The sequence below is a fragment of the Polyodon spathula genome, chromosome 4 (genome assembly GCF_017654505.1).
Source record: "Polyodon spathula isolate WHYD16114869_AA chromosome 4, ASM1765450v1, whole genome shotgun sequence".
NCBI classification, from domain to species: Eukaryota; Metazoa; Chordata; class Actinopteri; order Acipenseriformes; family Polyodontidae; genus Polyodon; species Polyodon spathula.
In genome coordinates, this window is record NC_054537.1 from 62624930 (window position 1) to 62652232 (window position 27303).

Consider the following 27303-nt stretch of genomic DNA (forward strand, 5'->3'; position numbering starts at 1 on the left):
AGTGCCATCAGCTCAGAATTGGCAGAAAACAGTGGGACCCTAGTACACCCATCTGCTGTCCGGAGAAGTTTGGTCAGAAGTGGCCTTCATGGAAGACTTACGGCCAAAAAGCCATACCTCCAACCTGGAAACAAGGCCAAGCGACTCAACTATGCACAAAAACACAGGAACTAGGGTGCAGATAAATGGCAGCAGGTGCTCTGGACTGATGAGTCAAAATTTGAAATATCTGGCTGTAGCAGAAGGCAGTTTGTTCACCGAAGGGCTGGAGAGCAGTACACGAATGAGTGTCTGCAGGCAACAGTGAAGCATGGTGGAGGTTCCTTGCAAGTTTGGGGCTGCACTTCTGCAAATGGAGTTGGGGATTTGGTCAGAATTAATGGTCTCCTCAATGCTGAGAAGTACAGGCAGATATTTATCCATCATGCAATACCATCAGGGAGGCATCTGACCGGCCCCAAATTTATTCTGCAGCATGACAATGACCCCAAACATACAGCAAAAGTCATTAAGAACTATCTTCAGCATAAAGAACACCAAGGAGTCCTGGAAGTGATGGTATGGCCCCCACAGAGCCCTGATCTCAACATCGAGTCTGTCTGGGATTACATGAAGAGAGAGAAGCAACTGAGGCTGCCTAAATCCACAGAAAAACTGTGGTTAGTTCTCCAAGATGTTTGGACCAACCTACCTGCCGAGTTCCTTCAAAAACTGGGTGCAAGTGTACCTAGAAGAATTGATGCTGTTTTGAAGGCAAAGGGTGGTCACACCAAATATGGATTTGATGTAGATTTTTCTTCTGTTCACTCACTTTGTATTTTGTTAATTGATAAATATAATCTATTAACATGTCTATTTTTGAAAGCATTCTTGCTTTACAGCATTTTTTCACACCTGCCTAAAACTTCTGCACAGTACTGTGTGTAATATATATATAATTACACACACACACACACACAAATAAAAAAAAGCAACAAACTTGATTTACATAAACTTGAACTTTATTTTGTCTACATTTGAACAGGTCTGAAGTCTTTAAGCAACAATGTAAAAAAAAAAAAAAAAAAAAACAAGTAATCCTGGGTAAAGAAAAAGCTCCCAATACTGGTCAACTTATCGAGAATGGGAGATGCCTGTAGCATGAATTCACCAAAATATAAGGGAGGGGGAGTGTGGGACAGAAAAAGCTTAAAAAAAGCTTTTCAAAAGAATATTTTACATCTTCAGAAACCAAACATATTGATTAGACTATAACATATCCAATTAACTTCCTTTTTGTATATTTCAAAAGGTTCGTTCATCTTTTTACACTGTCACTTTTTTTTTTTTTTTTAAATGGAATAAACATTTTACATCTTAATTACAGGATGTCACTAACATTTGCCCCCACTAAAATCTGAAATTGATCATCTTGCTATCTGTTTAAACACGCTGCAAGGACTTCTCAAGTCGTTTACTGAGACGAGCTGTCTGCTGGAGTGTTTGTAGTTCCACATTTAGCTATTACTGATCTCAGTCTGGCACACTTATTTATTTAAGAAAAACAACAAGTCAAATTAGCACACTAGAAAAGAAGAAAAAGGCTTAAATTCAAAGGTTAAAAAAAAAAAAAAAAAAAAAAAAAAAAAAAACACACACACACACACACACAAAAAACCCCTAAGATGTAAGCAGTATTGAACTGGAGAACAATTACATTAGAAACCCTCTACTCTCCTACATAGTCTGAGATTTGTAGACTTGTCACCTTTTCAAAAATGGACAGCTCTCTTCCTATTATAATATACAGACGTGCAATATTTATGGGGATAGTTAGGCTTGCTATTAAAGCTGTTGACGGCAGATAGATACACTGTATGTATTAGTCAGACCCTGTTTGGCCTGCAATTTTTTTTTTTTTTTTTTAAGGTTAACAGACATTTCATTTTATGCAAAAGAATGCAGCTTTCAAAAGCACACCTTACTAGGTTTGGTCAGTCTTAGTAATTTCACAGCAGCAGGTTATGTAGAGGTTATTACATCAATTAGACTTTTTGTTTTATTCTGGCAAGGAATAGGAGAGCAGTAACTGCTATAAAAAAAAAGCAACAAACATTATGCATATTTAAAAAAAAAAAAAAAAAAAATCCAATATATTATATAACCCTATTTAGATAACATATTTACATTTGGTAAACATTTTTTTTTAGAAAAGACTGACAAAATAAACCTAAAAACGACACAGTACAACTCTAGCGCTCGTATGACGTTCCTCCATTTCGTATATTGCTTTGTCAGTACACACATCTGGAACACATCTTTAAATGAACCCTACAGTGAAGTATGATTTGATGTTTTTATTTAAAAAGGTAACAAGTTTACATGTGCCGAGTACAAAATAAGAGAGGGTTCTTTGGTGCAATCTGTCCAATTTAACTGTTTTTTTTTTGTAGATTTATAGGATTATATAATATTTGCCACAAAATAATTGTGGTTGGCTGCAGCTTTCTGCCTTGCCAGCACATTCAAGTTTAAAAAAAAAAAAAAAAAAAAAAAAAAGAGAGAGAGAAACACACACACAGAGTAGTCCTCATCAAACCAATGCATTTCTCTTATCAGCTCCAATCTGAATCTCCATATAAACTCTGAAGAGATGGTAGTTCTGTACCCCACTGTTTTGTAGAATAGGACTTCAGCTCAAGGCAAAGACAGTCAGGGATTCCAGATGACTGCTATTTATTTATTTTTAAACTGCTTTTTTGTTAGATCTCTTGCCTTTCTTCAGAACTAGTTTATTCTTGATGTGTCCACGCTTCCTTTTGGCAATCTAACAAAAATAAAGTTCGATTTGTAGTTAAACTGCATACATCTCAACACATTAAAATTTGTTATAATGTCCTGTTATTTTGCTGTATGTACTGGACTACTACTCCAGGAAACCAATGCTTTCACGTGTTGGACTTAATATAAAATCGGCTATTGGCAGGGGTTTTCAACCTTTTTTTAATTTTAAACTTCTTATTAACACTTCTGTCTGGAGTTTTCAGTATAAGTTCCCCTACAACTTTCACTCAACTGAATATATCAGAACAGTTTGAGACTGACAAACTGCTGGTTTAGGACAAAATACCAAACAGTTGGCTTAATTCTTATGTCTTTGGATGCACAAAATTAAAAGATATTATTTAGGGAATATCTTTGCTGAATAGAAAGCAAATACAAGTTTTAATGTTTCCAAAGTTATTATAAATACAAAATAGCCTGCACTGTAAATGTTTAGCACATTACCATTTACTTCCCATCTCAGCACAATAGTGTGCCATTTAAAATGGGTTACAAAATCAAAAACATTAACTCAAGATAAAACTGTAATAACTAACATTGATAGTTATTGATTTTTAAAGCCAACAATAAAATGACTATGCTCTTCCTGTGCTCTTACATTTTCTTCCTTCCTACTTTTCAAAAGGATGAAATACATCCACTTCAAAAACACCAAAAACAAATTCAGCCAGCTGCTATTGCAAAAACCATAAACAAATCAGTATTGTGATTATTGTGTAATGTTTACCAGAGCATTTATACTTCTAAAAAAAATACAGAAGAGTGTGCTTCACTGATTAGTATTCAAGTATGCCAGAAGTTAAAACAGCAAAGTTAATGAGCAACACAGAGCGCTCTCCATAGGCAGAAATCACTAGACCGCTGCTTCACCCACCCATATCAGAGTGGAAATCCACTAAATCAATCGAAATCACGCTTGCGTACGGGAGGACAGTACGGACGTGACAGATTCTGTGTTTTATTTTTTTCTGCAGTTCACTTTGAGCTGCTAAACAAAAGTAAAATATGTATGCACAGTGGTTGAGATAATATATAACATGACCATCAGAAGTACCCCCGCCTATATTATACCAACAGGTTACTGGAAAGGATCTCCATCAGCAAACTTGCCCCGTCAAATTAGGAACACACTTCCAAGGAAATTGTAAAAAATATAAATCTCACCCGATTGTCCATTTTAAGAATACGTGAGAGGTCGGTGTTCGTTGATGGTTTTACAATGAGTTATTGATTATGTAATTGTGTGCGAGATCAAACATCCAAATGGGGTGTCTAGCATCACACCTGGGACAGTCAAATAAAACATAAAAAAACCCCATATAATTTGCTAATTAAGCTTAGTCATTTAAAACTAATAATGAACAGAACAAAAAAAACACCTACACTACTACAAATCTGAATTTCTGCAGATTTAAAAACACACGGAATGAATCTAAAACTTCTAAACTTTCGCCAAGGTGATCTTGTCATGTCAAACCCACCTTTTTTGATAAATACTTCTGTTTGGGAATGGTGTTGGTGATCCGAGGTTTGTGATCCAGAATCTCCCGGTTGTCCAGCTTCTTCACTTTATAAATCCTGACTAGCCAGTGCTCGGAGGTGAAGGCCTCCTCCAGGTGCTTGAATTTGATGTCCTTGTTTCCAATCTCAGCGTTCCTCGTGCGATCAAATCCAGGGGGCGTCCGGAAATCAAGCTGTGAAAGGAAACGCTAGAACTATCAGGAATAATAAAGCATCAAATAAGGGTCTTTCCAGTGCCACAGTATGCCTGCCTGTAACCTGGTGAAACAACAAAAAAGCTATTCAGGCAGAAACCCATGTAATCCCTTTCCATTATTTAGCCAATCAATCTGCCACATACATGACCTTGTAAATGTAAAATGGAACTGACTTTAAGAGGGCTCTTCGACTTCAGTCAAAGCCTTCTCTGGGGACTGCATTGCTCAAATTGCCAGGAGAAAGCTTGCACTTGCTCCCTACAGCGCTAACCAAATAAACAAAACTAATGGCCCCATATCCAAGTTCATACCTGCATCTCTCCAAATCTGTAGTAGGACATCTTGTACATTAAGCAGTTCAGCAGGGTGGGGGAGCCAGCCTTATCCACACGAAACTCACCCTGGGGTGTAAAATAGTCACTTTCCTGTAATAAAACAAAACAAAAATCATGAGCACTTCAACTCCAACACTGGATTTTTATTAAACAGGACCAACTAGCACCAAAGACAACAAAACAAATGCATACCAATACCAAAAGCTTACTGTGCTACACCATGGGAAACAATGGGATACGCAACAGAACATTAAACCCGTTGAATACAACGTGCCGTGTCTGCAGCAGAGGGTAATAAACCCAGTGGTAATCTTCAGTGCTCAACCTTTACTTGGGAGCATAACAAAAAAATAAATAAAAAAATTCAAGCAGATGGAATATTTCAAAGAACTGCAATTCAAAAATAAAATAAATAAATCATTAGTCCATTTGGAGGACGGGTTGAAAATAAAACACACAATATCTGTTACACACTTCTGTGGAAATGTATGTTCCTCCACATGGACTATTTTATTTATTTATTTATTTATTTTTCCATGTTTTCAGTTCCCAGTTCAATATTCTCTGCAGCAGGCATCGGATCTTGGACACAATAATAAATGCCGATACTTCTGCTCGAGTCACTGTCATGATGGGAGACACACCACATCTGACTCATGTACTGGCTAACATTACAATACCCTATACACTATGTCCAGATGTATACAACACAGCGGGGGGATAAATATAATACAATTGCATCAATATTTTTTAAAAAAGGATGTAATTTCCCACCCTGATGTCTTTGGGGTGCTCTCCTTCTGCTATCCTGACCATCCACAGAAACTTATTGATGTCGTCCCCAGAGTATCCGATCACTCCCCCGAAGATGATCAGCACGTAATCCACATCCAGGCTCTGCATGATCTGGTAAGCTGCACTCTCATTCGAAGACATGGCCTTTCCAACCTGAGAAGCAAAAACCAGAGCCATGAGAAACAGAACCAGTTCCCTCAATCTCAACAGAGCCAAAAATCATGATCTGCACACAATCCACCCACATCTGCTGACATATTCCAGGTCTAATAGGGATCATGAAATGATCAAGCCCTTTAGGACCTGGTTTCACCGATTACATTTAAAAACTAAGGACGTGGTTAGAACAAAGACCTGGACTGAAATGCTCCAACATGACCTGCACTGCATCACAAAACTGAAACATGGTAAAGACCCAAACACCAGGATGGCTGTTTCTTAAAATCCAAGCTGGTCCCAAGGTTTTAAAAGAGCAGGACATTTAACACAGAAAAAACCTTAGATAAAAAACGAACAGCCCTTTGAGATATGTCGGCAGTAGTCTCATTAATAAATACATGTCTCTAGTCCCGCCCAGCTTACCAGCGCTATGTGACTGTTATTCCAGGTGTTGTTATCCACCAGAGTCGTCCTGTTGGCCATCCCTGCTATCTGATAACCATAGTCCCACCATGACATCACTCGTGCATGCTCATCTGTGTTCTGCCGAAGCCAATAGTACGCTTCCCTGAAATCATCCAAGATGTTCCGCGTGCTGAAAAGGAATAAAATGGGTCTGTCATGTTCTTCCTATAGACCAGTGGTTATCAAACTGTGGGCCTCAACCACCTTTTATATTTCAATAATGGAAAGGGAAGTCGTAAGCAAAAGCAAAGGCTCAGAGCAGCAGCAAGAAGCTGAATGAGATCCAAAATATTTGGGGTTCAGTTTTACATGGGCCGATTGCGAAGAGGAGCCACAGCCACAGTGTGGGGATGTGCTGGCAAGAAGAGTGTAAAACCAAATCGAAAATGTTGCAGCACTTAAGACAAAGCAAAGTTCTCTTCAAGGAAAACCTTATGATTTTTTTTCAACAAAGGCAGACACAGCTATGGGGCCAGAAGAAAGTACTAAAGATGTTGACTGCAACTCACAAGAAGGCTCCCCATGCATCTTATACTGTGTCACACTGAATAGCCAAAACTGGTAAAACCCACACTACTTGAGAACCTTTTTTTCTACTGTTTGCCAAGCAAACGGTTTCCATTATGTTGAGGAAAATGCAGCAGTCTAATACAATTACCAGGCATATTCACAGTATAGCTATTGACATGTACGAACATGCAGTCATCACAGTAAAGCAAAGATTTTTTATTTTTTTTGCTATTGAAAAGGTGGACGACTGATCTGCCAGGTGCTGTTCAGATGCTGACCTGCATTAGATCTGAGAATGATGAAAAAACTGTTCTGCCAGCCAGTACCTCAACATGCTACAGGGAAACCGCTCTGCTCTTTTGCATTGTTTTCTCTCCCATGCTGGCTTGGAATAGCAGCGCTGTGTAGGAATTTGCAATGACGGTGCTCGTGCCATGACAGGAAAAAACAGCGGGTTAGTCACCAGAGTGCAGCCTGTTGGACCACAAGCTGTTTGGACTCACTGCATGATACACAGGCAAGTCCTTGCTGAAAATAATGCCATCTGTTTTGAAACAAGTGCTCAATAATTTTTTTTGCATTGTCAATTGCAGCAAGAGTTGTCCAACAACTGTATGTCTGTTTGGAGTTGTATGTGATGAGCTGGAAGAAAAGCACCATCAGCTACTTTACCACGCATTTGCTGGCTGTCTCGGTTCATGATGCTCAAAATTGTATGTTTGAGCTCAGAGAGGAAGTGAGAGTTTTTCTTTCCGACAAGGACTCTGTGCTCACCGAAAAGTCCGTAGATGCTAAATGGCTTGCTTTGCTAGCCTACCTGGCAGATATTTATGATTGCTTAAATACTCTTAAGACGTCACTCCAAGGACGAGATACATCTGTCCATTCTCTCACTGACAAAATCGAAAGCTGGATCAAAAAGCTGTCCTTGTGGTATGCTCATGTGGCAGTTTGGAAACATTTCCTACACTGGACGACTTTTTGGATGAGAGTTCCTTATCAAAGAATGGCTTACAACCCATCAGTGCCAGCCATCGGGACAGCCTTCAGTTGCAATTTCGAGTTGTCCTCTGAAAAGGATTGAAAAATCAGAAGGGTGGATTAGAAACCCCTTTATTGCAGAAATGACTTAAGAACTAATTTGCCACTTGCAGTGTGGAGAAGCATTGCTAATCCTTTTCTTGCGACGAGACACTTAAGCTCAGACTTTTTCAAACACCTCTTGCTAACCTTTAGATTTCTGTGCGACAAGAATACCCAGAGCTACCACCTGCAGCATTGAAAGCACTCATGAGCTCAAAGCAGGTGTTTCTGCATTCGCATTACTGAAAAACAAGTACATCTCAGCAGCACAGAGCCCTGTCTTACAGATTTGGGTTTATCCAAACAATGTTTTCTTTTTATCGCTAATTATAGAAACTGTCTTGCCATGGTATTGTGTATTAAAAATAACCAACGACTCAATATTAGTTTTGTTGATGCTGACTGTTTTATTTATCAATACTGCTGAGAACCGCTGCTATAGACAAATAGTCATGATATTAATTGTGCTTACTATTTTGTTTAAATCAGAGTTTCCAATGCAGAGGACGACTGAACACTAAGCATTCAGTCACAGTAAGCTTTGTACAAAGTTATGTAATAAATCTTATTATTTGTATGCCGTTGTCTACATTTGACAAGATGTTGCCGTCACCCTTCTTTTCTGTTTGTCTTCAGTACACTTTCAAACCTGCTGTTACACCTTGTGTTACTATACAAATTACCAATACAGTAATACATGTTAAAGTACTTTATTTAACAAATACTCAAAAAACAGGAAGTATCAAGAGACATAGATGACAAGAAGCTTTTCAAAAACAAAATCTGGACCCTTTCAAAACTAAAAATGATGTGCAATGTCTCATTTCCTGGGAGAAAAAGTGTGCACGCTTTAAATTACTATAGACCACAGCCAAACAAACAATTTAAAATAGCAGCCTTCCTGCTTAATAGCCTAGCTTTCTGCTTCCAGAAAGATCTACCTGCCCAGCTTAAACCTTGCACTGAAACGCATGAACTAGAGAGAAGGTAAAACAAAGAAACTATATCACAGACAAACATTTCGGCTAGTTAAACCAAAGAAAGCAATAGTCTTAGTTAGTTTTAATCATAGTTTCTTTAGCCTTTTTAAAGTTGTAGATTCTACACACAACTATTCAATGTCTTACCCATCGTGATTGTAAGATGCCAGGACGACACTAGGGCTGGAATAAGCGTTGCTAGTGACCCAAGTGCAGTGGACAGCAAACATCATCAACAACATAAGCATCAGCATGGTGACTATACTCTTGATGTTGGGGCCTAGTCCTTCCTCCATCTTCTCCTGTTCAGATACATGCTTTCTCACCTTGCCAGCCTGCAGAGGGAGACACTGCATTATTCATGGGAAAATATAACACATACAATCTGCAAAGAAATTGATTCATAGTATACAGAAATCGTATAAGGACAATCACAAATCTGCACGTTCAAGGGTATGCAACTGTTGAAAAAAACTTGTCCAAGGGACAAAATGCTAGAAGAATCTACTTGTCCCTTAAAAATTTACCCATCGCACAAAACACAAAAAAGTAGAATATAATTTGTAGGTGTGACAAAGTGGCTGAGTTGAAGCAGGTGCAGAGGTGAAGCAGTGCAGTAATTAAATCAGACAGAGCCTTGTATTCCAGTTTGGAAAGTGCGCCTTATTTTTGTCCTGGTCTGGTTACCAATAAACAATAATCCCCTGGCAATACACAGCAATGTGTACTGCACGGGGTAGACTAGAATGACCTTCTAGATCCTAAACAATAAATAATATGTATCTGCCCAACAACAATACCGACACGGTCACCAGTCCTGGGTGCGTGCAGTAGTGCTCAAGGTGGGTGATACAGTTTATTTTGTGACAGTAGTGCTGTTCCGGCTAGTACTGGCCCTCAGCGACAGCTCCGGAATTGTGTTAGCCGTCTAGTGATTTACAAACAAGACAAATTACACAAAGACAAACAAACAAAACGCTCACAATACTGAAACAAGGGATACAGGGTCTCTCACAGTCCTTCTCGGTTCATAAACACAAGCCAAAGCGAAGCAACAGATTACGATTCTCCGTCCCCTTTTATGCTGCCACACATAACCCCTTGGTAAACAAGTGCAACTGCATCTCCAATCTGCGGCTGCCACATCGTTTCCCATCCAGGTCAATGTGTTATTGCATCAGAGTCTCGCCCCTTTCCTGGTTGGCCGACTTCCCTTGAACCCTGAGAAAGAACTGTCAGACCAGCCAGTTCAAGGAACTCTTCTCGCTGCTTAGTGCCCTCACAGGTCAGGAGGAAGATGAAGATTTACAACCAAGAATCATTGTATTTCTGTCACAGTAGGATTTTGCTTTTATTTAGCAATCGATTAGTGATTAACAGGGGCAGATCTAGCCTTGTAGCTTGACTGGTTCACCAAAGTTCTTCAAGACAGACAAAAGGTTCCCTGTGACCCCACCTCTCCTCAACAAATGTATAACATGCTTTAAGGAAATGTTCCTTTCAGTGCAGTTTGGAACACATTTGCTGGTAAATTTAAGTAACATACTAAGAGTACAACTATAATAAGCAGTACTTGGGAGTTATTCAAATATAAAAATAGCTTCTGTCTGTCCCCCACCCCCCCACCTATTTCTCTAAGCTGAATCCAATTCCTGATGTACAGGTGTTTTAGTTTGGGTTGCATAACAGATATGAAATCATTGCCAACTATTACTGCTGCTTTCTGGAATTCTGATATTTCTTGATGTTCTTTCAGTTTTGTAACTGCTGAACCCCAGATTTGTGTATAACCTGTCAAGGTTCTCTGCAGTTTTTACTGTTTACTGTTTTTCTACCAAAATGCACATTTACAGTAGGCTCCATCAAATTCTGCAAACAAAAGTTGTTTTTTCATTTTGTTGTTCTTACTTTTGTTTTTGGGAGGGCAACATTCTTTCCCTGCACTACTCTCACTGAAAAATCCATAAATAAATGAATTAATACACACACATTGCCATGAGATTTACAGTCTGTACTTTATTGATTGATTCACAAAGGAGCCACTGCAGCAACTCAAGCAAGCTGTGACATAGCTAATAAATTGCTCACACACACGTCCACATAGAAGCACAGCCTCAACTGAAATGATGCAATCTTTGAATATATCACACTAAGTTTATTAATGGTACATAGATTAAGGATGTGGAAAGTTCACTTTTAAAGAAATTATTCATACAACAGAGGTAGATTATTTCTAGTTACTTCAAGTTTCACTAAAGGTTATTTCACACGCAGTGTGCAAACTAAACTAACAGTTCAATTATATGTGAATGTGTTAGAATTAATTTAGTTCCATGAAAGGAAAATGCAACTGGAATTATACTTAACGCTTCTTTGAAGCTTAGGCTTTTGGTCTGCTGGCTTGGAAACTCAATCTGTTGAAGTGTCCAGTACAAAAACCTTCCTTGCTGAGAGGAAATCTTCAATCCCACGTTGGATCAAACTCGGCAACAAACCTTTCAACTCTCGATAGAATCAACATACAGCTGCAACCAAGTCTTCAGTCCCTTTGTAAGGATCCACAACAGCGCCCATCCGTTCTGTCCTCTTCGCTGAATCTTTTAGCTACGCAGGTAGCAGGGCACAGTTTCTTTTGGATACTGTGGTTAGGTATACAGCAGACCCAGACTGGTTTGTCTTATAATAGTCTCTAAGTTTTACGGCAGTCCTCCAGCCGTTGCTTGTGGTAGTGCCTTGCTTGCAGCTTGCTTCCTCTTCCTGGGTCCGTTTTTAGGCACAGTCCCAGAGTTGCAGCTTCGCTTAGCAGACTGACAGCACCTTGTTTAGCATTCGATGTGGGGCTCAAAATGTTTAGTTTTGTTTGGATATTTATAGTCTTTTGACTCTGCTAAACAGACACTTAATGACGTCATTTGTGCATCTTGCCTCTTTAAATTTCAATGTCCTTTTCCACTGGGACATCACCAGTTTATGTCGTCCTTGTGTCAAAACGATTGTTGTTGCACTTGTGAATTATCTGTACATTATTCAAAAGTCATTTCAGCCTAATCCAGTCCATGCATCACCTAGCACCGGTCACCTCGTTCAGCAGGTCACATAGTTCAGTATGTGTGCAAGAAAGAGGCCCTCTTCAAGACACAGCAGTTTGCCTTGTTTCTCAAGGACACACAGTTTCATTAACCTGTTAAACCCCCAGCCTCCCACAGGCAATTTCTGCCTGGAGGGCTATGACCTTAAATAAATCATATAATCTTCCAAAGTATAGACAGCACAGGCATGGTTCAGGGCTTGAATTCAAGGTAACCCCCTGGCCAATAGGACTCAGATTTGATACAAGTCTTACTCAGTACCATACTGGAAGGAGATATCCAGAAAAAAAAAAAAAAAAAAAAAAAACATATAAAAACAAGAAACGCATTTCATTTGTTTATATTCTATCGTCATTTTTTCACCTTGTAGCACATGAAAAGAGCCAGATTGTTTTCCCACTGCTTCCCCAATATGTCTACTACACTGGATAAAAAACTGAAACTGATTGAATAAAGGGATCAAATTCTACATGAGTTTTTACAAAGCTAGGCTCATGGGTCCCCAAACCTCTCCAAAAATGAATATTATGTAAATCTTTATGGCCAGTCATACACTAGTTTCTTGAGCAAGTTCTAAAAGGGAGGTTACCTTCTGGCACCTCACATGCTATACATTGTCACATGAATTAGATTTTGTAATACTCTTTTTTACTTATTTGTCCAATATTTCATTCAAAAGGTGGCCTTTTTGGAGAGCTTTGGGGTGCCCGAAATGTATCCATAATGAGTATGCATGACAAATACTCTCAGTTCATATGCCACTACTGTCAGGCACATTGCTCTCATATAACTGTGTGTTTGTGCAGGAGAATGTTGCTACTGAGATTTTTCTGTAGCTCTGAATTTTAAGTACCTGACTATTTTTGTTACTCACTTGCTTGAAAGTATGTAAATGTCAAGAAGCAAAATAATGAGATTTTTTTTTTCAAAATAAAAGTGGTTACACTCATTCAAGCACTGCTGACAGGTGAACATATGTTGATTATTGGATAAAGGTGTCTGCTAAATGTGTACAACAACAACAACAGCAACAATAACAATAATAATAACAATAACAATAATAATAATAATAATAATAATAATAATAATAATAATAATAAGATTGCAGACACCTTTGCTGCTCTAAATCAGGATGCCAGACTGAAAACACCTCAGTTCCTTTCAATCTTTACTTTGATTGACATGTGGCAAACAAAGGAACTGTGCGAGTGATTGTTGGAGCAGGCAGACAGCGTATCTTGAAAGGCTAAGAAACCTACACTGTCTCTAGGTGAGTAGCATCACTCCTTGTAATCATGGAAATATAAAAAAGTTTGCTAAACACTCCCATGCAATAATCTAAATCAATGAACATCAATAAGAAAATAATAAAGACAGCCGGGAAGCAACAATTACTTCTTGCAACTTGTATTGCAACGTAAAGATCAGGGACCGTATACAGCAGCACAGCACAGATGAAACATGGTGTTGCTCTTTACTATGCAATAAAAATTGTTAAAAATGTGTTATTTCTCTGCCCCTTGAGAGTCAAATGGTTGCATTTTCTAATAACATTTACAGTAAAAATGCATATTGAAAATTACCCATAATAATAATAATAATAATAATAATAATGTAGTGTGGATCCATTACACTTACAAATCCTGAAGAGGCTCCAATCCATCTTCAAATGCTGCTTCACAGATGCTGAATCAGCACTCTCCAACCCAGAAAGTTGATCATTTTCGCTGTCACTTTCACCATTATCCATCTCCTCCAAAACTTCAAAAGGAATGAATCTACTTCTTTTGGGATGCTTTGGAACACTGCTCGCCATTTCGTTCGATTTTATAAATTTTACAAATTGAAAAATGATCAGAAAACGGTAAGAAACCTTGATCCTATGTGCCTAACACTGCGCTCTCGTTTGCAGATATGTGTCTTGTTTACGGACGCACCTCGATTACTCTTAAATGGATTAAGCTACAAACAAAGCCAAGGTATGAATGGACAGCTTGTGACCTCCCCTACAACGTGATCAGGGAGATTTCACCATCAACAGATACATGTAAAGCCAGAGCAGCGAAACACACAGCTAGTCGATCTGAGTTGTTTTTGAACCGTGAGGTACTAGACACATTGCGAAGGGAATATCTCAGCGGTGAAATGGCGAATTCGAAAAATTCCTTCGCTGTCTGACGGTAGGAAAACAACGTTTGTGATATTGAGTTTTTTTTTTTTTTTTTTTTGCTGTTTTGCTTTTGTAATAATATTACAGATGATTTTTGAAATATAATGTGTAATTGCAGTACCAATGTTCCGTCCGCGGAACAGGGGGGCGTAAGAGGTTAATTAATTCTGTTACATTTCCAATACACGTTCATGTATTATCACATTCAGGGAATATGTCCCACAATGTCTACCAAAGACAGGGATGACTTGGATCCAAACAACATTATTAAGTTGCAGAGGCAGTAGCTGGATATAGATAGAGTGGGTGTGGTGTCAGCAGATGTACTGTAAATTACTCATATTTACATGAATTTTGGTTGCTGCTTTCACTGTCAACGTAATGTAATTGCCCATTTGTGCTGATTACATCCTGTGCAAGAGCAGCAGCTTAGCAAGAACACTTCTGAAAAGTCAGGAGGTTTTTCCTGTGTAACAATAAATTGGATTGAGAAATGATTTAACAGTATAAGCATGTCATGGGCTATGTTGATGAAAGCGTAGTACTGGTCATGAAATACAGTACTGTTTTAAAAGGAGAAGCCTCAAGAGTTTACACCTGTCCCATGCAAAACTGCCTTACAAAAGGCTATCGCTGTACCTAAATAGATTATATATAAAAGGAAAGCTTACTGTGCAAGGGTTGTTTTTATTAGTGACGCACATTTTGCCAAATGAACCTAAATTCTATTTTCTGGCAAAAACAGATTTTGAAAGCAAGCAAATGTTTGTCCCAGAATTGTTCTGTGGCAGCACAGAACTAACATACAGCGTGATGTGCACTACAGTGAACACAGCGCACTTACCTTATCGTAGAGGTTTCCAGAATTTCTTTTGTCATCTTCATCACTGCTGTCCTCTGTGGGCGGGTTCTCCCTCTTTAGGTCGTCCCCCAGATAGTGTTCAAAGACATTGGAGAAAGCGATGGCAGACAGCATACACACCACTGGGGTCAATGTCAGCATCAGCCGCACCATCACTCCAGCAAAATACACTGCGCTGATTGCATAGAGGGCCACTGCAATGGAAAAGTACAACATCTTGCAAAATGAGAATTATCCAATCCCTAGTCTCTCTTGCACCATGCAGTTAAATTAACTCAAGCAGCCCGAAGCGCCAAATGCACTGTGCCATTATGAAGTTTCAGCATTGTAAATTGAGCAGTACACATTCAACGTGAAACTTTGCTATGCAAACTGGATAAACTACACATTTTTCAAATTCTCAAAATCTTATGTTATACATTTGATACAGAAAAAATAAATAAGGTAATTTGTTGGTCCTTAATCAAACTGTAGAAGGTAGATATGTAGGACCCAAATAGAACTTTAGTCTTTACCCTGGAATGTAAGATCTGCATTTAATAAAAAAAAAAAAGTTGGTGAAAAAGAAATTTAGTCTTTCCTGTTTAAAGGATGAATGAAAACGACACCTCAGATACCAATGGCTATCTGGCAATCAGTTAACACACTTCGGAATTTAATGAGTCAGGCAGGTATAAAAATACAATAGCTGGGTGTGTGAAGGTAAAGACTGTTCGGCTATTATCATAATGCTGGTTCCCTCAAACAGAAAAGTAACCATTACTGCATGGGTATTTCTCTCTTCAAGACCCAAAACCTGAATAAGATATATCAAAAGTTGAATGCCAAGCCTGTGACACAGTCACGGCCCACCCCGAGGACACAAAAATACTTGGTGCACAGATCTCAGCGTCACTTTTCCCTCAAGCTTGCTGCAATCATGGACACAGTGACCTTGAAGGTTAATGGTTACAGTTCTATTTCAGGGAACTAGGGTTATGATAATAGTCCTATAGTTACCTTTCAAGTACGAAATGTAACCATTACCACACAGGTAAGTGTACCAAAGCCGTTGCAAAGGCAATATTGCAAAATGCTGGAATGCTACAAGGCTAAGGCTAATTAATTTTTAAAAACCTATTATTACAGCATAAATAAATTACATAAATCATGTAAAATACAATAATGAGTGAAAAATTATACAGGCATAAGCAACAAGTACTTATCTGATATCAGGCTCCTCCTGTTAGGTCAGTCTTGAGATCTGTGTGTGCCAGTGGCATAGCTAGGGGGGGTGGTTTTATGAGGTTTAACCCCCTCATGAAATGAATTTCTCAACTAGGTGGGACAATAAGTATCACCCATGTGCAAAAATTTCAATCCATCACCGTCAACAACTCCGTCACCCCCCTGCCAACAAAATTCAGACGATTCACCACCAGCACCCCAACTAGCTGGAACAAAATCCTTGATACACCAGTGTTACTAACCTTCAAAGAATCTCCATCAACTCCCCGGAACAAAATCCTTGATACGCCAGTGTTACTAACCTTCAAAGAATCTCCATCAACTCCCCAGGAACAAAATCCTGGCTACATCACTGATGCGTTTAGAATTTTTGTGTCCTTGGGGGTGGGCCATGACTGTCACAGGCTTTGCAATCAACCTTGATATAATCTTATTTCAGCTTTCGGGTCTTTAAGAGGTAAATACCCATGCAGTAATGTTTGATCAGCCAACTAAAAAAAAGTTAGGGGTCTTGTTAAGTTTAGTTAGCGCTCAAACAGGAGCTAGGATTTATTTTATTGTTTTGAATTGTTTGGTCAAAGAAGCAGTATTCCCCCCATCCTGTTTAAAAAACAATCCTCTGTTGTCAAGAGTGCGTTATCCAACAAAGACTTGAAAACCCAGAACTGTGTTCAAAGTTATACTTTATAAAAAAAGCTTTCACATATACTTTACATGCTGGCTTGGGAGTCGACACCCCTCAGTGTCTGCTGTTCAAAAAGCATGACAGGCAGGGCAGCCAAACCAGACAGACATTCTTACTTAATTGGTGTGCAACATGCTTTTTTGGTATGTGAAAGTAAAACCATGTACATCCTTCGTGATATGACCTGTACACAGCACGCATAGAAAAAAAGCTTAAGGAGAAGGATGATGCAGTAGCCATGTGAAAGCAGGTTATGAAAGAAATCCTGCTCTTACCAAAGACCCTTTCATCATTAATGTTCTTGATACAGAACCAAAGGCCTGCAGGGAACGTGCAGACCAAGATATGCAGATCAAAAAAGAAGGAAACCCAAGTGGTGGGCTGATGTTCGGACACTGAAGCGATGATCGGGATATGAATTTTGGCATACCTGAAAAGAGATAAATCAACAGCTGTAATGCTTGCAAACTAGCAGGTTAAAATGTTTACATTGGAAATACCAAACCGTTTAGCACTGTAGGTGGTAGTTTTTCACCTAAAAAAAAAAAAAAAAAAAAAAAAAAACATATTCAAGTGCAATGTGTTGACGCGGCTAACAATCACTTCTGTTAGAAACTTTTACAGTAACGGCACACAAAAAAACAAGCAATTCAACAAGCCTATAACAAAATAAGCAAAGGCAGTTTTAGCCATCAACAGGCCTTCATTCAGAGTAGAGACAAAGAGACTGCAAAGCAGCACAGCAAAAGGAGCCCACTGGATGTTGCTAGATGAGATATTGTGCATTTACAGTCCAGGTCAGGATATGAAGTAAAGTGTCTTATTTGTGAAGAATTAAGTCACTTATATTTGCTTCGCCTCGTGACTTAACGCACCCGGGGCATGTGGATATTGGAGTCTATCCCACAACTTTGAGGTGTGTTTCGGGTCATTATCTTGCTGAAGATTGAAGGACTGCTCAACTAGTCGTAATCCTAATGGAATGGCATGCCTCTGAAGTATGCTATGATAGCCATGCTGATTGAGCTTGCCATGGACTTGGTAAAGATCACCAACTCCGTCACCAGCAAAGCAACCCCAGACCATGACACTGGAACCACACATGCAGAACTCATGCACTCAATCTCACTGTGTCTTAGAAATACTCGGTGGTCGGACCCAAATATTTCAAATTAACTCATCAGTACATAAGACCGACTTCCACTCCCAAATGTCCAGTTTGTGTTTTTAGGCCCAGGCAAGTCTCTTCCTCTTATTCTGCACACTTAACAATGGTTTCTTTGCAGCAATTCTTCCAGTTAGGCCAGCTTCACGCAATCTCCTCTGAACAGTTGATGTTGAAACATCTGTACTTCTAGTAGCATTTAGCTGAGCTTGTATTTCAGGGGCAGTTAATCGCTGGTTTCGCAGACTTGTGACTCAAATGAACTTGTTCTCCGATTCTGGGGTCACCCTTGGCCTGCCTGACCTTGTTCGGTCCTCATGAGTGCCAGTTTCTTCAAATCGTTTGATGGTCTTGGCCACAGCAGTTACAGACACTTGCAAAGTTCTTGCAATTTGTCTTCTGTGCTTAACTGAGCGTATTTTGCCATTTTCTGCTCCCTTACATTCAGAAATGACAAACTTGTGCCTATGCTACCTATATTTATAGTAATCATGGACCTACTCCTGTTAACAATAATTGGTGACAAAAGGTTAATTAGGTAACATGCTAGTTAACTCAGAGAACACTTTTATACTTAGGCCAGTGTTCTACTGAAATCCCCTTGCTGTAACAAGATTTACATTTTCATGTATTTGAATGCAATTCACTTATGATTATCAACTTATATAAGTACATGTATCACATAATGAAATATTAAGTGTTTATAGACAAGTTTATACAGTTAAAAGTATAGATAATCATGAAAAACCTGGTTTCAAGCAGGTGTACTGGCTCGCTCTAAAGCAGCACAATGCATTTTTGTCCCATATGGCTTTCCATAGAGATCACTATGCGTGCACGCGCATAATCTGGTCTGTTTAATTTTTGCTGTCTAAAACTTTTAAATAGAGGCTTAAGAGCTGCTGTGTTGATCCTGTGGTTTTTTTATATATTTTAGTCTGAAATATCACACAGAGCTCTTTTTCATTTGCCATCTTTTTGAGATGGTAAACAAGTGCAAGGTATTTTTGTCATTTGTAGCGCACACTAACATCTGAGTTTTGTATCCAAATACATGTCAAAAATTATTTGTTCGAATATTCGGGTATTTGTCACAGCACTATAATAAAAGTAAAAGACAAACTAACGTTAATAAACAAACTGTCAAACTCAATTAACACAGCATCCCTACACAGATTAAAAAAATGTAGCAGCCCTAGATTAACTATGAGTACTATGAGTACAGGAGCAATATTCAAGGACACACACAAAATTATTTAACAGAATGGTGATGCAACTTGCCAGAACAGGAAACTCCAAATTGCTCTGCAACTTGTATCTGATTCAGGTTTTTTTTCAAGAGCTCGAACAATTTCCAACTTTGTGTAGCAAGAGAAACAGCGGTGCGTTTCTCTTTTGTTTACATGCCATTTTGTAGCGATGAGGTGCACTCGTTGAAATCAGAATACACAACGAGGCAATGATAAATTGAAAAGATTGAATAAGCCAATCAGTGTTCCTCAAGACTCTCGCAAAGTCAGTTTTGAAAAGACTGAATAAACTATTTTAAATTGAAGTCTGATTATGACGATGCGTCAGGTTACAAAACAGTACTGTGTTGACAGTTGTGAATGAGTCGCTATCTTTGTCAAAAAGGTGTTCTTTTAAGCAAAGTTCCTGTTCCTTTAGGCGGAGATAATGAGAAAAATCAGTTGCACCACAAGGTTGTTCGCTTAGCCAAAGTGTTCCCTTAGGAGGTACTCCTATATACAGACATTGGGAATGGAAACTAATCTTGCAGGATTCCAATAGCTTACCTACTTGCTGCGATTCTTAAATCTAAAATGTGATTTCACCAGGGACAGTGGAAGAAGAAAGAACATTTCTAGTTTGAAAAGGCCAGTTTATTTCTAAAACAAATTAAAAAAAAAAAATCAACTTTAATAATTTCAGCCATTGTATATAGTGCAGTTTGTGATATCGTTTTGTCTGTGCTAGTCAGTTTGGTGCCCTTGAGAATATATCCTTCATTAACATACCCCTCGACAGTGCTACCCAAGACAAAGCACACATTTCCAGGGTTTAAAAAAAAAGGTTTGGTACAAGTTAGACAAAATAAAGCAGACCTTTTTCAAAAGATTTGAATATGTGATATGTGCATGTAAAAACAGTAATATTACCAATTCCAGCAGCTAAAATTACACAATAATGGGCCAACATGGCCTGTCTGCTTAGTAAATGCACTGGTTGCGATTACAAAGCAAGGCTTTAAAATTATCCTTTAGGATCAAACAAAAGCAATTAAGAAAAGAACACTGAATTTGGGTGAAGTTGTAACAGGAGGGTGGGGTGGTGGAGGTTCATCACAGCAGCTCAATGAGGTGAAGATGATTTTGCATTACAGATAAAGGCAGTCCCACAGAATAAACCTTCCCTTTTACTTAAGAGCTTGCCATAGCCAGGCTTGTCAGGCATGCGGACAGCAACACTGCTGGAAAATGCTTACCCTGTGTCCCACAGTGAATAGAACCTGCCGCTCCATGGTGCAATATACCCTAAACAGAGATAAAGGGTTAAGCCACTGCTTTTCACAGAAGGTCACACATCTTACCCATCAGCACTCAGCCAAGCTGTCTTCAAAAAGTCTCAGTTTTTTCAAATAGATTTAATAATCTCAATTCACAGAAAAGCTGAAGAGTTTGGGAAGATGGGATATGATATGCTGACCTGAATTACTATTTAAAATGCCAAACAAGAAGAGTTGTCTTAGCAAGAAAGGACATTTGAAGTTGATGTTATTTCTCTCAATTCTTAAAAGTTTCAAGCTCAATTAAACTGGGCAGGGAAACATAGGTAATGGGTTACAAAAGTTGATACTGGAATTTATTTAAAATGCAAGGTAGGGATGACTATTAAGAGTCGACTTAAGGGAGAGAGCCCTCAGGTCTTAGAATAACTACTTTTCAGATGATTTGTTAAGCTTTGTCAAACTAGAACAACAAGGTTGATTATGTCGAACTGCTTCAAAAAGTTAAGTCACCACAGCTTTAGTTTGTCAAGCTTCAAGGAGCTTCACCAATGCATACTCTATAAGAACTGCATACCAATTATCTAAAGTAGTGTTTTTAATACTTTAGGAATTAACTAAGGTGCTCTTAATTATTTAAAAACAATATTAGTCATTAAATATTAAATCTAGAACTCAAGCACCTGACAATTAAGTTTTATTGTTCTATTTGTTATTTTTGTTCTTTTCAAAAAATGTACATGCCATGGCTAAACTACTGAATTGTAACAACTTGTTTCCAACAGTATCCCAGAGGACTTTCCACAAGAAGTCACCTGTTTCTCAAAAGAGGCTTACCTGTATAGGTCAGGTAGATGACAGTCAGGAACACCACTCCAGCAGCCAGCGAAACTCCAAGGAAAAACAACGTCTGAAACTCCTGTTTAGTTAGCCGGTCTTTAAGATACTGCAGGAAGGCATAAGCTTGAAGTAACGCAAATACACCTGGTTTGAAATAAAAAGAAATGTTGAAAGATTAAATGAGATTTAGAAACCCTTGGTTTAAAAGCATACTCAGTAGATAAGCGGTCCAATTAGGGTTTAACACGCAACAAATGTCACATCTCACAGCTATTTTTTTTTTTATTTTATAATAATCTTTTTATATAGCAGACCAGAGTAAGTATCAGTTACAGCAATATAAAAAAAAATCAAACTTTGCAATTGATGGGGGTTAGGGGACGGATGCACGTGATGGCCTGTTTACAGGAAACACAGGCTTACCTAAACTCAACCTTTAAAATGATGCCAATCTACAATCCAGATGAGTAGTAGAGGAATAAGGTCAATATACCTGTACTGTAGCTCTTGCATCAATTTCAATCTGCCATGTCTGAATACATATCAGAAACAATCAATACCTTGCCCTATATAAAAACAGGAGAAACTTCTGAACCGTGAAAACCACAGCAAACAATTACTCAACAATACCCTTTCCACATAGTTAGAAACAGGGCAACTGCAGTGCATTGGAAAGTACTTAAAGAAACGAGCACATTTACATTTGCTCAAATCATATTTTTTTATTCCTCAATTGCCTTGAAGTGTTGAATGCCTGTCCAATTTTTACATTTTATTATAGTTGGAAACTGCAGTGTCTCGCAGGTCAAATAGTTTTTCTTCACGCTTCACTAGCCACATTGCAGACATATATATCTAGCTGTCAACTGACTGAATCAACACAATACAGACAGTGGGGTTTTCTGCCAGCAGTATTGCTAGCCTTCGGCAGGAACATTTTACTGTCAGAGTGATAGTGTTACATTACCAACATGCCTGAAACAATCTGCTTGTATAACAATAGCCATTAACGTTCCCCGAAACAACGGCTTCTTCTTCTTGTCCCCCAATGATCTAATTACTATCAAAAGCTATTATCAAACCATCCAAGTAAAACTGATTAAACCTACAATGCCCTTTTTAATATGCCCTTTGATCAGTGCATAGGAGGACACATATGATTTACAGTGTTAACACAGAAGTGGGTTAAACATACAGACATATATAATTGTTAATGTTTTGCATCACTGATTCATTTATTGATTTTTTTTATCACTAGAGTAACAAGTAAAAGTGCTGCATTGTGTTAGTACTGGACATAAAGAGGGTGTTACTGGAACTAACATTTCACTACCTTACCTATCCCAACATTACATCTGGACTTGTTTGGGGTTTAACAATCCAGGACTATGCGACAGACAGAAATCTACAAAGTACCTGCTGCTGCCATGTGTTCACTTGTTCTTATAGGCTGGAACCCAACAAACGGGATCTGCATGGACAGCACCAACCCTACAATGTAAAACGTGCTGTAAGCTAAAGGAAAGAAAAGACATGTTAAGAATAACATACCATTATAAAAATAGAACACGTATGTCAGCAAGCAATTACACACACACACAGTCAAAAGTTTGAATACACTTGCTGGAAAATAGGTTTTTTTTCATAATAGACAATGTTTTATGTCGTATAAGTTTCTGTAAATACTTGAAAATGAAAACACATGTTTCAATATACAAAACAAAACATAAGGAGTATCAAAGCAATGTTCAAGAAAATTGAAAATTGTCTCTAAATCTTGGATTCCTCAAAATAGCCACCCTTTGCCGTAATGACAGCATCACAAACACGAGGCACTCGGTTAATAAGTTTTAGTAGGAAATCACCCGACATGTCTTCCCAGCTCTTCTGCTGCAATTCCCAGAGATGTAGGGCACTTGTGGGTAGCTTTGCTTTGACTTTTCTGTCCAGTTTGTCCCATACAAGTTCTATGGGATTGAGGTCTGGAGACTGGGCGGGCCAGGTCATTAGATTGAGTTGTCCTTCACTTTCCTTCTTCGCCAGATAGTTCTTGCACAACTTTGAGGTGTGTTTCGGGTCATTATCTTGATGAAGAATGAAGGGCTGCCCAACTAGCCGTAATCCTGATGGAATGGCATGCCTCTGAAGTATGCTATGATAGCCATGCTGGTTGATCTTGCCATGGACTTGGTAAAGATCACAAACTCTATCACCAGCAAAGCAACCCCAGACCATGACACTGCCTCCTCCATGCTTGACAGTGGGAAACAGACATGCAGAACTCATGCGCTCAACCTCACTGCATCTTAGAAATACTCGGCGGTTAGACCCAAATATTTAAAATTTTGACTCATCGGTCCATAAGACTGACTTCCACTCCTCAAAGGTCCAGTTTGTGTTTTTTGGCCCAGGCAAGTCTCTTCCTCTTATTCTGCACACTTAACAATGGTTTCTTTGCAGCAATTCTTCCAGTTAGGCCAGCTTCACGCAATCTCCTCTGAACAGTTGATGTTGAAACTTCTGTACTTCTAGTAGCATTTAGCTGAGCTTGTATTTCAGGGGCAGTTAATCGCTGGTTTCGCAGACTTGTGACTCAAATGAACTTGTTCTCCGATTCTGGGGTCACCCTTGGCCTGCCTGACCTTGTTCGGTCCTCACGAGTGCCAGTTTCTTCAAATTGTTTGATGGTCTTGGCCACAGCAGTTACAGACACTTGCAAAGTTCTTGCAGTTTGTATTAAAGATAGACCTTCATTTCTTAAAGTAATTACAGACTTTTTTCTTTGCTTAACTGAGCGTATTTTGCCATTTTCTGCTCCCTTACATTCAGGAATGACAAACTTGTGCCTATGCTACCTATATTTACAGTAATCATGGACCCTCACATGTTAACACTAATTGGTGACAAAAGGTTAATTAGGTAACATGCTAGTTAACTCAGAGAACATCTAACAAAGACACTTTTATACTTAGGCCAGTGTTCTAAAATTGTGTTATACACATTTAAATGAAATAAAAAAATGAAATAAAATCATATTAAATCCTGTTTAAATTATCCTTTTAGTACGTACTCTGATAGTACTGGCAGTGGTCTGTGCTGTGTATATTGCGTACTTCTTGCTGTTTGAACTTGACCTTGTTCTCTATTACTGTAAGTTATGCAGTATTATTATGGTCAAAGCTAAATGACCGACAATTTCACTTAAGGACAAACTGTACATTATTGGAGAAATCTTAAAGGGATGAAAGCAGTCAGAATTATGTTGTCAAAGAGCTCAAGTTCAAAACAGTTTAACCTGAACGCTAGCCCAACAGTGTTAGTGTCCGGATTGCCTTAAGGAAGCCGGGTTAGTTTAACCCTGCTGTTGTTGAAAAAAACACTTCGTTGGATGACAATCCCAAAAACCACTAATGTATACACGTTCTTTCTTTTTTTCCCCCCTGTAAATGTTGTTGTTTATTTTCACTGAACACGGGAGCAGAACAGAGGAGCGACGAGAAAGTGCCTAAGTAATCAAAAGGGGAATCCTTTTTATGGGGGAAAAGATGCCCACACCATAGTAAATAAATTAGATGGGCATTTGCACAAAAGGGAAAATCTGGGGCGGATAAGACGTTCTTTAATTTAATTAAAAGTCAAAATAAAGACTTTTAACTTGTTAATAACTCGGTTCTAAAACGCTAATGTGACCAGGGCCTAAAACTTAAAATAGCACACAGGCAATGATTACTGTACTGTACGTGAAATGACAGTTTCTATGGTAATGTTTATGGACTTGTATATAATTTTTATTATTATTATCAGGTTTATTATTTCTAAAATGTATTACTGTACTGTATTAGTTTATTTTACTAATTACAATATTAAGTACATTAGTTACATGTTTGTAAGTTTTTATAATTAATTTAGCTGACCATCTTTATCCAAGGCAACAAAATTACTATTAAATAATTAAAATACAGAATGTTACATACTGCATAGTAACGTACAGTACAAGTTACATGGTTTTATATGGTTTCTTCTGTAATAAACCTTTATACTACATACATTGTACAATTAATTAGTACTATACTAGGTTTTGATTTTTGTGCTGATTTGGCGGGTATGTGCATGTATCTAGTTATTACATACCTCTGTTATAACATACTGTTTTTACGGTCCCAAGGCAGCACGTTGTAACAGAGTTTCACTATATATTTCAAGACTATTTTTATAGCATATAATCTCAATTACTGTTAGTCTTTACAAATGAACACTATGGGACAAGGCAAACAACCTTATTCCGAGGTAGAAAAACCATGTAAAATAAACATGGTGTCCATTGTATTCTACTAGAAAAAATAATTGGCGATTCCAAATTTAAAAAAAAAAAAAGGAGGTGGGAAGGACTAATGAGTCTGAGATGAGTAATATACTGTTACACCAGTATAAGACAATGTGCTTTATATTCTTTAGATTTTAAATAAAACCTGCTCTAAAAACAGGTCAACATAGGGCAGAAATGTGTGCTGAAACTAGTCAGCAAGGACACATTAGAAGAATGAAAAAAAAGCTGCTGGCCAATTTCAGGAGTTGTGAGAAGGAGCTGAACAAATTTATCAATAATTTAAACCCAGCAGGGCACATAAGTGATCTCATGCCCATACTGTAGTAAAAGCTGTTTTCAGCACAATGGTCCATTTTTAAAACAACAAAAACATGCCTATGCAATACTTTGGAAGGAGTATCAGAGATTATATTGTATTTAAATATTTTTAAAAGCAGATGTTAAAATCTTTGTGTTTAATATAAAAAGTAATGCAAAGGGCTTCCAGTCACTTACCTATATAGACTCTGCGGCTGAACCTTTGCATGAGGAGCAGCACAAAGACATGCAGAGGGATCAGGTTAATGATGAACACATAACCACCCCATGCAGACACCTAGAGGAATACAGAGACTGATTTCAGTATCTTCAGTTAATCATTTTTTTCTTTATATGCCTATTATGGAGTTTCGTATTAGTTGCTGTGTCAGACATCTTAATTCCTACAGCACTTGCAGCATTCACATTTACATTTTCTAATTAACCCTAGACTAGCTTAATTTTAGTGCATGAATTAGGTTTTTGAATGGCCTCTCTCTATGAAGAATCATTCAAGGCAGCAAATGCTCCATTATTGAGGAAGCTTAGCAGACAATATGGAGAAAGGAGGGAGGATGGTTGCAGACACTGCTGCACTTAGGGTTCTAAGATTGATAAAAACAGTACCTAGGTGTGTAAGCAAGCTCTCAAACTGATGCATCATTTATGTACAGAGTATAGATCTGGTTAGAATCACAATGCACCAAGAAAGTAGAAATGGATTTTAAAATACATTTTGTTGAAGTGTTTTAGAGTATGATGGAATACAACATATTACACCGTTTGTAGCAACAGCAGTTCTGTTTGCAAATTTAATTTGCAACACAGCATCAGATACCAACCAAACTGCGTACAGACAATATCTGAGACGCTGTCAAAATGCCAGCATGTCTCACCACCATGTACCAGGCTTAAGAGGTTCCTTTGGAAATGAAATGCACTGAAAATCAACCACTGTCCCCCAGCAGGATGTTTAGGAGCAGTGAGCTTTTGGAGGTGCAATCAGTCACATTAGAAAAGTAGTTCTTCAAAAAAAAAAAAAAAAAAAAAAAAAAAAAAGAGGAGTGACCAGAGTTTGCTGCTCAGCCCTCATGACTATTGGTAGGATAAGTAAATTCAGGCACACAGTGTAGAAACTTGGTATATAAAATGTGGCTTTCAAATTCAAAATGGTATACAAAAAAAAAGTATATTAAAATAGTTTCATGTTTCCTTATGTGGTTGGAACAAAAGGCACTAGTTTTACATCTGCTACAGCAAAATATAA

At 38.2% G+C, this 27303-nt stretch overlaps 1 protein-coding gene across 1 annotated transcript in view; it reads right to left on the bottom strand.

Moving 5' to 3' along the window:
- Positions 1-1608: 1608 nt before the first annotated feature.
- The window catches only part of LOC121314714 (dolichyl-diphosphooligosaccharide--protein glycosyltransferase subunit STT3B-like), a 66353-nt gene continuing 40658 nt past the window's right edge, over positions 1609-27303 (bottom strand). Inside the window, exons 5-16 of the mRNA XM_041248282.1 lie at positions 26235-26334; positions 22829-22927; positions 21410-21556; positions 20552-20600; positions 17177-17331; positions 14972-15183; positions 9016-9203; positions 6254-6425; positions 5651-5824; positions 4853-4966; positions 4305-4517; positions 1609-2806 (exon numbers count right to left, since the gene is read on the bottom strand). Of these exons, the coding sequence (XP_041104216.1) occupies positions 2726-2806; positions 4305-4517; positions 4853-4966; positions 5651-5824; positions 6254-6425; positions 9016-9203; positions 14972-15183; positions 17177-17331; positions 20552-20600; positions 21410-21556; positions 22829-22927; positions 26235-26334 (1704 nt within the window). The 3' untranslated portion in view covers positions 1609-2725. The remainder of the gene's footprint in view (positions 2807-4304; positions 4518-4852; positions 4967-5650; positions 5825-6253; positions 6426-9015; positions 9204-14971; positions 15184-17176; positions 17332-20551; positions 20601-21409; positions 21557-22828; positions 22928-26234; positions 26335-27303) is intronic.